Here is a 10,797-nt window from a genome sequence, read left to right as displayed (position 1 = left end):
AAAGTAGATTGCACCTCTCAAATAATCTCCGACAAAATCCTTTTCAACATGTTAGCTAGCCACTTTGGGAGTAAGAACGATAAACATATCAATTATTTCCTATGCGCCATCCTCCCCTCGGAGTAGGCAAAGCGTGGATGTTGTGACCTCTGAACCACATAGCTCCCAATTATGCTAGAAGAAATGTGTAGGGTACCCATCTGGCCTTGGGGCTTTCGCTGGGAACATCTGAGAGTGTAGTCTTCACCTCATATGCCGAATAAGGTGCTACCAAAAATGCGTTCATAAATGATGTGACGCTACAAGGTATTGTATGCAAAATGTGATCCATCCCGCTAGCTATTTCCTCCTCATACAGGTGATTGTAAAAATCACATGCAAGGGCACTTAATTCCTGCAGATCATTAGTTGTACCATCATCCGATTTTCCAAGTTAGATATGTTGTTCTTATTTCTCCTAATTTCCCATTGGTGGAGGAAGTGGGTGTTCTTGTCCCCCTCTGATAACTACTGCACTCTCAAACGTTGTCGCCACATGAACTCCTCGCGATATTTTAACTCCGCAATGTGATCCCAAATTTTAATTTCAGCGTGGCTTGGTTCGATCCTTCCTGGAGCATCTCTCGGTCTCTCTAAGTTCTTGTTCAGTTCTTCCGAACACAATGGAATGTGTTCGTATCCCACTCATTGAAGTTGTGTGATAATGATTGCAGCATATGTGCTTCACCTCCCCCATGTTCTTTCTCTGACCGCTATCACACCATCTTCATTTTAGATACGAATCAAACTCCTTATGGGATACCCACGTAATCTCGTAACGTAATAACTTTTCCTTGCGCGGGCGACCCTGTCGGGTCTAAGCGCAATAGAATTGGCGGGTGTTCTTAGGTGGCTTCCCTTAGATGCTCAAGGGTCGCAAGAGGGTAGTGTGCACCCAGCTTGGCCTAGCCATTGCTCTCTCTAGGTAGGTACGACAGTAGGTGCCACCTGCAACTTCCTTCTCGAAAGTCCAAGTCGGTCCCTTGTACTCACTCAAGAATAAGATCTTCATGTGGTTTTTTTTACAAAAAAAGGCACTTCTCATCAAGGAAAACCTCTGTAAAATGAATTGGAATGGTTGTAAAAAAAATGCATTCCGTGATGCCCATCTGTCAACCATTTATTTTTTGTTTGTCACTTCACTCATCTTGTTTGGAGAACTATTCATTATAATTTTAATATTTCCCCACTAGCTAATGTTTCATATATGTTTGGAAATTAGCTAAATGGGGTTGAGAAAGGATTAAAAAACAGATCTGAAGGGGTATCTATGCTTTGATGTGGGATATCAGGATTTGTTGTACTGACTTTGTTTTTAACAAGACTTCGAATGTTCGCTTTCTTCAGGTTATCCGTATGGTTACACATTTGATCCACGAGTGGTCTTATCTTCTCTCGGAGGCTCGGCATGCGCATATGATATTAGGTGTAGTCGACTGGGGACGGTTGCTCGGGATATGTACAACCAGAGGTGGCTAGTTGTTTTCTAAAAGAATATAAGATGCTTAGGTGCTTCATATTTATTTTTTCGCTGGTTTATAATTATGTATATCATGTGCTATCCATGAGATGTAAAAACTCTTGAACGTTGAAACTTTACATTAAAACGGTTGTGTGCATCTATTGACGCAGAGACCGGGGATAAGCTCCCCATTTCAAGAAAAACTAGGCCACAACCACAAATGTTCTCACGAAAGGCGGCAATCTAGGTTATTTCTCTCCTTCACGCTCACCGTTCCTCCTTGTGGAGCAGTTCATTGAAGTCACCAATAGACATTCACAGGAGATCCGATGAGGATTTTATAATCTTTAGCATATCCAGTGTCTTATGATAATCTCAAACTTGAGCTTCTACATACACACGCTCAAATGCCAAGGCTCCATTTGAAGATGAAACAATAACATCAAGGTTTTGCTGACAATAAGTTAAAATCTTAGGTATTTATTTCACTATTCTAGAAAATTATAAATCCTCCTCTATGGCTAGAACTACTAGCTCCCAACGAAGCGATAATAACCTAGTGTTGAAGCTAGTTTTCCCACTCTAGTCTTGTGCAACTGAGTTTCGACTACACAAAAAAAAAGGGGCGTATCTCTATTTCAGATCACGGAGTTCACGAACCGCTGTAGCTATGCTAAGCCCACGGCAATTCAAGCGATACATATTTATTGTTCTTGGCGGCCCTCCGTGTGAATTGGGCCTAATGGGCCTTTTGTTGCCACAATACCCTTGAGAAAGGCCCAAACTCATAGCGTGTAATACAATAACCATGAGGCAAATGTCCTTTTCATCATAAAAGACAAATTATCAGAGGTGGTAGATCTGGGCCTTTAAATCCCGGTTACGCGTTTAGGGTATATACAATGGTTATATCTTAGCATTGCCACATAGGATAATTGATGATGTGGAGGAGAGAGGAATAGAAAAACGAGGTTGTCTTCTCTTAGCTAATAGATCATCTCTCAACAACAATCTCTCTCACAACTTATTTAGCGATGTCTTATTACTAGAGATAAGATTAAAAAATAACCCACTGTACATCATGTTTTCTTATTATATCTAAATTACGGGACAGTATTAAGATAAGACATCTTATCAACCATTATTCATGCCCCTTATGCACATCCAGTTTGCAAGGGATTCTTCAATTCTTCTAAAAAAATATTTGTTCGATAAATTGTTTTTATGAAAACAAGCAGGAATACAAGAACAGAGGCGAAGATTATGTTTGGTGTTGGGGAAGGCCACACACGCGATCGAAATACATACATAATCTCTCGTATTACATAGGAACCATCAGAATCACATATATATTGTTCCGGATGCACAAACTCAAACGGCATCCCAAGTGACCAAAAGCAGAAATTATTAGCCGAACAGCGGCTTCAATCAAGAAACAATGAAAACAAAAATCGCGGATGGATCAAGAGGGATAATCGGCGAAGTAGGTACGTGCCGGGACATGGAAAGAGGAGGAAGATGGAGAAACTGAAGCACAATAATCCCATGCATGCTACTATGTCTTTGTTGCTTAGGCGTGGGGGGTGGGCGTGATCTACATGCCCTGCTCTACGAGGTAGTCGCCCAGCCTCTCGACCACCAGGTTGCACTGCCCCGGGGTCATGGGCTCGTCGTAGATGCCCACCACCAGCGCCTGGCCAGTCTTCTTCAAGGTGACGCCTCCTGCTCCCTGCGATTACAAATGAAATGTTCAATGGTGGCGGGCAGAGATTAATCAGAAGAGACGGGATCGATCCGATCCGATCGTTACCTTCTTGCCACGGATGACGGCCCCAGGTTCACCTTGGATGACCATGTACTTCGCTCCTCCAATAAACATCCCGGTCGGGGCAAGGGTGCCCGGCTCGTCGAAATCCTTCATGATGCCGGCCATGTCCTCCGGCTTCAACTGGATCACGCTCGCAACACATCAGTCAACAATGAAGATGCTGTCGGAAACGGCAACTGAGGATCGCGCGGGAATTCTTACCGAGGGGAAGTCTGCGCTCTGGGCCCAGACGGTGCCGTCGTGGCCGAGGATGGCGGCGGAGGCGAGGTGGTGGCCCTCGATGTCGCACATCAGGTGCTCGTCCACGTACGTCTGCCACGACATCTTCGCGTCCCCGGCGGTGCTCCGCCTGCCCTTCTACGGCCAAGAAACGGGCCGGATAGATCGCTCTCTCTGCTTCGCTGCGGCGGCGGTGGCTTCCTTGCGGTGGCGAGGCGTACGTAAACCGTGGTGGTGTGGTGAGGTGTACAAGCGCCGAGAACGGGAGCGGCATATAAATAGGGCGGGAGAGTGGCGGGGAAGGTCTGGCTGGACCCCAAGTGCTGCTTCGTCCCAACCACCCGTTCCATCTTGAGTTCGCCCTTCAACCTCGCGCCTCCTTTGGTGCGCTGCCGCGCGCCATGAGCCCCCACCATCATGGCCCATGCCCCGCTCTATCGCCCAACCCTGGATTTGGCAGCAATTCCGGCCTTGCCATTGCCATTGTTTCTTCATCCTAAACACAACGCGTTTGGGCAAACCTGTTTGCAATTTGCAATAAGCGTGGGCATAATCGTAAAGCTTCACAACCGACGTGATGAGTAAGGTGTGGCTCCCAGCCAGTGAGATTGGCATTGGATGTACACAGGCCAGCAATTCGTACTGCCGATGGACTGGTGTAGGCCATACGAATCTTACTTTCCAGCCATCTCTTCTCTGTGCCCCCCACTCAGTGGCCACTCTGGCTGAAAGCGTCCACCGAGTTGTTGTTGGGCTTCCAAGCCCATTAACTTCGAGGGCTAACCCATTCTATGATCAGAAACAAGCCCAGTGAGTCCAATATAGGCATAGGGGAATTTCTCAACAACAACAAAAAAATCATAGGCATATGGGATAAACAGTGAGCTCCAGTAATAACTAGATGTAAGGGTCTTGTAGGAGACACTAGAAACACCAAGGAAAAAAATAGCGCGCTATAACAAAATAGCGTCGGCCGAAAAATATGCTATTAGCATGCTATAGCATTAGCACGCTATAGCGCCGAAATGACGTAGCGTGGGCTGTCTAAAAACGCTATAGCGTGCTATTAGCGTCGAAATAGCGCGCTATTTTTTTCCATGAGAAACACACAAACAATTCAGCTGCAGAGCATAATTATGAATCCTAGGACCTCCGATAACTGAAACAAGGTTGCAGCCCACCTTTTTGTCCAGCTGCCTCACAAGCATATTCCGAACTACTGACCCAGTAATAACCAACCCCACAAAAAAAAAGGACACCGATCTGTGCTCCACATGTTGAATAATACGACCTTCAGATAACAACAAGAGATCTGAGGCAATGGTATGCAAAATGCAGCATGGACAAGCACATTTTGGGAGACTGAATCAGCAGAACGCATTTCTAGTTCTCAACGACAGCTAACATATATTGTCCGCTCAACAGCGCGCATCTTATAGAGAACAACGTGCTGCATAATATGGTCATTACTACCACCTTCAACCCATAACAGAATGGTACTGGTTCCCAGTATTAGGCAATTAGCCTTCCCCCTTCGATCCAAACATACTAACTAGAGCTCAGTCCGAGGATCACAGGAAGCCTGACGCGATCACAATGGGAAGCATAGGGAGCAGCAGGGTAAAGCATTGGCCCGGCAGTGACGGACTGGATGCGCTTGGAGCTGGAGGTGGGGTTGAATTTGTGTTGATAATTTTTCTGCTATAAGAAAAGAAGAAACACATAGTCAGTGTGATCTGTTTCTCACACCAGTAGGTGGAAATGTTCACAAAATCTGCAAAGAGAAATTAGAAAGTATTTTCTTACTCAGAGTCCAAGTAAAAACAAGCATCGTAACCTGCAAGCAATCAGTGCAAAAACCATGAGAGGATTATCCGGCTGAAGAAAAGTAGCAGCAATCAGGGTACTGAACCAACAAGTACAAGCAAAAAACTGTGTACAGAGCTTATAGAAGTACACTGGGGTAATGGACTAATGGTGCAGAGGGTGTAATCCTGCCTTTCAGTTTATATAATCTACATTATGCGAACCAGTATTCGGGCAGCCTACCCATCAGTAAGATATATAGAAATACTAATGTCGTCATCAAATTTCCATATAAACACTTTGTATCAGACACATATGGTGCATTTTATATCATCAGATTTTCATGTGTTTTTTTTCTAGGTACACGTTGATCCATGCAGAATTAGCATATGCAGAGATTATGCATCAGCATACAAAATATGACAACACAACTGGAATATGAAAATTAACCGATCAGAACTTAGAAATTGTGATGTGCATGCTCATTTGTCTAACCTAACAGATCACAGCAAGAAGCAGAGAGGGAGAAAACCTAGAAGTATAAAGTTAATAGTTTGGTACTCAAGAGTCGAAAAGTTATGTATATTACAGTATCAGTTAACATACTAAGGTTTATCTGTTCTTTATTTGTTCTCCGGACAGAAAGATACTCAGACAAACAACTGAAAACAGTACAGGTTTTTAAAATGGAATCATTCAGACAATCACAGCTACATATCCAGGAATACAGCCATCGACTTATTGTTGTAATTTGAGTCAAGGACTTGCATACATATGCAACTATTAGAGAACTGTTATAACAAAAACAATCTAATCAGCATGTACTGCCTGTGATTATATGCTTGCATTTAGATTCAGCTACTTCGTAACTGTTTAGACTAATTTAGAGTTCGTCAATAATCAAAGTACAACAAAAGCTAGCAGAGTTATTGTTGCAATTTAAGTGAAGGACCTGCATAACTATTATCACAAACACTCTACTCGCCGCATATTGGCAATATTTAGGCTAATTTAGATGAGGGTTTGTCAATATTCAGATTACGGCAAAAGCTAGTAGAGGTTACAGAGAAAATTCCAAATGCAATAACTTGATCAATGAAATTGGTCTCAGCACAGGATACTTACTTGGATCTTTCGTCGTTCGCACTCCAGCACCACCGAAGCTACAAGCCACATCAGTAGCTCCCTTTTGCTGATAATACATGTTGAATGCATATGAAGCATGTGAAATCAACGTATCAGGCTGGTAGCAGGGTTGGCTTGGCTGAATAGCAGAGCAATCGACATCGCCTGGACCGCATGCCCAGTTCAAGGCATTCTGCAGAGCAGTCTCGGATACATTGGTTGAAGCAACACACCAGGTACCATTTGAACCTGTAATGTTTCCTCCAGTCATTATGTCCACATTTCCTCTGCCAGTCCAATCTAGACTGTAGATGGCGCTCTGGTCCGGAGAGAACAGCCCCCAGTTCCTCTCCGACTCGATGCCGGGCTTCCTGTTCTCGTTGAACAAGGAGAAGATGTATACATCTATCTCTTCTCCAGGCTTTGCAGGCGTGCCACTGTCATTAACAACATGGCGTATCAGATTGGTGTTATAGGTCTGAGCATTGTCGGGAGTAGCTCCGGTCTCCTTAGCAGCTCCTTTGTTTGGCCACCCCGTCTCGGTGATCATGATCTTCAGCGTCTTGAAGTTGAGAGCCATGAGCGCAAAGAAAATGGAATCAACCTGGGCATCAAACATGTTCGTGTAGACCAGCCCGGTGTTGGGGTCAATCACGCCCTGGGACTGCGGCGAGAAGAGGGCGTAGTTGAGCGAGACGTTGCTGGGCGAGTTCTGGTACGCGTAGTACGGGTAGAGGTCCACCATGAAGGGCGCCTGGTTCTCCACGAGGAACTCCAGCATGGGCTTGAGGAAGTGCGCGTAGCTGCTGTTGAAGGCCCCCGCGGAGGGCGGGAAGGAGCGGGACAGGATCCCGAGCGAGTGCGTGCTGGAGATGGTGATCTTCTTGTGCAGCCCCGCCTTCTTGAGGGCGGCCAGCACGTTGCGCATGGCGGGGACGACGAGGGCGGAGACGTTGACGGGGCTCTCGGTGATCTCGGCGCCGACGGTGATGTGGGTGATGGCGGTGGCCGGGTAGTAGGGGAGGATGCTGTTCTTGAGCCAGGTGTCGACGTTGGACTGGTACTGCGAGAAGGCGAGCAGGTCGGCGTTGGGGACGCCCACCATGAGCTCCACGCTGGTGTTGGCGAAGGCCCTGATGACGTCGATGTTGGTGTCGTAGATCCGCACGTACTTGATGGACTGCTGCTGGACGAGGCGCGCCACCTTGTCCGGGCTCGGCAGGTCGTCGGCGTTGCGGCCGTAGCAGATGCCGGTCTTGCCGCCGCGGCAATGCCCTGCAAAAGGCCACGTCACAGTGTGTGTTTTAGCGACCATTTATGGATATCCGTTTTAACGTCAAAAATAAACAATCGAAAATCGGATAGATAAAGTTCTTGGGCATTGGGGACTAGGTTTTCCCCAAAAGAACATATTCGCCGACGGACTTGGACATCATCACGATGCCCATTACCAAACAGCTAGCGCTCGGCAGCACGCAAGGCATCTACAACTCAGCAGACACTCCATACTTGGCATTCCAAAAAGGAAATACTACTGCTATCAAGACTCAATCGAGAAACGGAAGAGGGTAAATGGTCCAAGAACTCACCCACGAGCAGCAAGAAGAGGAACGCAGCAAACGCCGCCGCACGCCACCGCGCCATTGCCGTCCCTGCCCCAAGCTCTGTTGCCTCCGCCGTCCCCCGGTGCTGCAACCTTGCTCTCGCTGTATGCGCGGCCGAGGAAGGAATGTGGCCGTTGAGGCGTAGATTGGGAGGAGTAGGGAGAGAGGAGGAGGACGAACCGAGGCACGGGCTGTCGTCCACAGCAGCCACTGGGCACAGCCGCGCAGGCGGTGCAGCAGAGCAGGCGTGGAATGGAGTGCCTGCGTGACTGAAGCGGACGTGAGGGGTGCGCTGTGAAATGGGGTTGAGAGCGTTTAAAGAAAGGCCGCACGAGTCCGGAATAGAAAGGGGAGTGACGTGGCGACGAATGTTTGATTCTGGCGTGGACCGGGACCGCATGGCTATGGCTGAGACTTGGGACGGGTGATGTAAAATACGACTTTCGAATGTTCAGTCTAAAAAAACGATTTTGAATGTTAATTCGAATGGCACAAGGTCACTTCCAATTCCAATGATGGTTGCCTTTTTATATACTCCCTTCGATTCAAATTACATGTTGATGTAAATTTAGAAAATCTAGACATGCAACATTGTGAAAAACCTACAAGAATTGGAGAGTACTAACTTTTTTTATATATTTGTGGATAAAAGAGATGAATGTGGTGATTTTGTTAATTCTAAGACCTAGCTGTAGGCTCAACGATTTGAAGGTAACAATGTGTGTGCACAGTTTTGGCCGTTTGTATGGTTTCTATAAACCATCAAAAAGTCGGCTGTTTTGGTGAAGTTGGTTTAGTATTGGTATTTTTTATTTTACATCGTACTTTTATCATGGTTTTCATCCAATTGTATCATACCATGAGAGATTCATAATGAATTACTAAAAATACCAACATGGTGATCGTCTATCTGCGGTCCACCAACGAACAAACACGGTTTAAGTTGCTCACTCGAATGGGCGAAGGTTGTGAAGCCCAATCCAACTTCTCACTGTGATCTGTTGTCACAACAAATACGAAGAAGCATCTAAACTAGAAGCACAAGTGTGAGGCAAATATTCCTAAACCGACAAAGGAGATGCAAAACTGTTTGGCACTTTTTGTTCGAGAAACCAGTAAGAGTTCAGCCTTTTCACTAATATAAGAATAAGAATTGGCCACTTAATAAATAAAATTACGTGATTGATGCATGTATACAAGAACCGTGGCACCTCATCATGTAACCATCCTAGTTATGTCGTCGTCCTAGAACAACATCTCCAATGAGCATTGGAAGCACATATGACATACTACATATGCAGCTAAGAAGACTAACGTGCATTTTCAGAACATGGATACTTCTAAACCCGGTCAAACGTATTATACACTTAAGTTACATAGTTATCGTAAGTTGCAGAAATTTTAGGAGGGGTGAGCTTCCTTTATATTGGGTATGCGGTCAATTGTAGTTAAAGCGAAAGAATGAGAGATACTAGCATCAGTCTTTGTTTCCATCATAGTAGTGAGGTCTCCTACTAGAACTTTAAGAAGATGACTCACTTTTTTATCACGAGGTCCACGTTAAAATTGCATTTAGACCATCACCGAACAAATTTTTCCGAGGGTACACATATTGTTGATGATGTGGCACCAAATTGTGTTTAGAGGATAGTATAGATCAGAGAGTTATCGGTGTCCACGCAATTTGAAGCCTTATGGCCTATATGATCCACATGATTCTAAGAACACGGGAATGAAAAATGCAGGATTGCAATGTCATGCCAATATGCAACTCTAATATTACATGATTTCATATGCACCGAATTTTGTTTGATTTCATCACAGGAAAAGAAAAGGATTCTAAAAACTAGGTTCAAGTGGTGTTTGGATTTTCTAGGAAAATGGTGCAAAGAATTCCTTAGAATTTAATCCAACAAATAAAAAAACTACCATACAAAAAAAGAATCACACATATTTGAATTCTTCAACCTTCCTATGCAATTATTGGAATCAAAGAAGCTTCTTGGTCATGTTTGTGGTGACCTTGCATACCACTGCATGTTGTAGTATGTCAGTCGTTGATATAACATTCACGAAGTACCAATCCGCAAATATTACATCCCTCAGAGTAGTACAACAGAACATAGCCGGTCCATAACTCATTCATTTATTATTACAAACCATATGTACATATCATCACGGAGTTCCTCCTGGGTCCAGAGAGGAATACTCTTGGGTTCGAGGTGAACCCAGCTTAGCTTACAATATAACAGTCTTAGCAGGTTATACATTTATTCTCCTCGAGCAGTTAAGTACTAAAGGTTTCACACTGCTCGGTTTCTACCACTAGTAGGGTACTCTATGCTTGTTCTCCTTCGGAACCCTCTCCGGCTCCGTAGACAATGAGGTAATCCACTCCCTCTACACCTCCAGAGAGGTCTGGCTCTTCATAGCAGATCTCATCTGCTCCTTCTTGGCCATCGGTGTCCTCCTCAAGTCGATTCAGACAATCTAAGCAGGGGATTTAAGAGTGGTATGAGTACGAGCGTACTCAACAAGTTCGTATTAGGAAAGAGGTGTTTAATGCACTAGCTACGATACTAGACCAGAAAGTCTAATGCCATTGCATGTTTTAATAACCATTTAAGAAGAACTATGTCCGTCAGCCTTCACTGGTTTACTAGAACTTCATGGAGTTCCTTTCCGGCAGCGTTCGCAGTTCCAAAACCCGGAAC

The 10,797-nt window shown here is 45.1% G+C and overlaps 2 protein-coding genes across 2 annotated transcripts; both read right to left on the bottom strand.

Moving 5' to 3' along the window:
* Positions 1-2,863: 2,863 nt before the first annotated feature.
* Positions 2,864-3,653, bottom strand: LOC124663079 (profilin-2-like). Its single transcript, XM_047200826.1, has 3 exons — positions 3,531-3,653; positions 3,312-3,449; positions 2,864-3,230 (listed from the first exon to the last, which is right to left on the bottom strand). Exons 1-3 carry the CDS (start codon positions 3,651-3,653, stop codon positions 3,096-3,098), a joined length of 396 nt encoding a protein of 131 aa, XP_047056782.1. The 3' UTR covers positions 2,864-3,095.
* Positions 3,654-5,060: 1,407 nt separating this feature from the next.
* On the bottom strand, positions 5,061-8,123 carry LOC124668513 (glucan endo-1,3-beta-glucosidase 13-like). Its single transcript, XM_047205634.1, has 4 exons — positions 8,069-8,123; positions 6,480-7,754; positions 5,355-5,385; positions 5,061-5,249 (listed from the first exon to the last, which is right to left on the bottom strand). The coding sequence occupies exons 1-4, from the start codon at positions 8,121-8,123 to the stop codon at positions 5,120-5,122; spliced, it is 1,491 nt and encodes a 496-aa protein (XP_047061590.1). The 3' UTR covers positions 5,061-5,119.
* Between the last annotated feature and the right edge of the window lie 2,674 nt (positions 8,124-10,797).

The sequence above is a fragment of the Lolium rigidum genome, chromosome 6 (genome assembly GCF_022539505.1).
Source record: "Lolium rigidum isolate FL_2022 chromosome 6, APGP_CSIRO_Lrig_0.1, whole genome shotgun sequence".
NCBI classification, from domain to species: Eukaryota; Viridiplantae; Streptophyta; class Magnoliopsida; order Poales; family Poaceae; genus Lolium; species Lolium rigidum.
Note: the sequence above shows the minus strand (reverse complement) of the source record. Positions and strands in the feature narration are given on the sequence as shown.

What these genes read in the sequence shown, in the direction of transcription:
- LOC124663079 (XM_047200826.1), bottom strand. Translation starts at nt 3,653, where the DNA reads ATGTCGTGGCAGACGTACGTGGACGAGCACCTGATGTGCGACATCGAG. An exon ending in AGAGCGCAGACTTCCCCTCG is followed by an intron (nt 3,450 to 3,530) that starts GTAAGAATTCCC and finishes AGCGTGATCCAG; the next exon opens with TTGAAGCCGGAGGACATGGC. An exon ending in CCGTCATCCGTGGCAAGAAG is followed by an intron (nt 3,231 to 3,311) that starts GTAACGATCGGA and finishes TTGTAATCGCAG; the next exon opens with GGAGCAGGAGGCGTCACCTT.
- LOC124668513 (XM_047205634.1), bottom strand. Translation starts at nt 8,123, where the DNA reads ATGGCGCGGTGGCGTGCGGCGGCGTTTGCTGCGTTCCTCTTCTTGCTG. An exon ending in GCGAACGACGAAAGATCCAA is followed by an intron (nt 5,386 to 6,479) that starts GTAAGTATCCTG and finishes GATTGCTTGCAG; the next exon opens with GTTACGATGCTTGTTTTTAC. An exon ending in TGTTTTTACTTGGACTCTGA is followed by an intron (nt 5,250 to 5,354) that starts GTAAGAAAATAC and finishes CTTTTCTTATAG; the next exon opens with CAGAAAAATTATCAACACAA.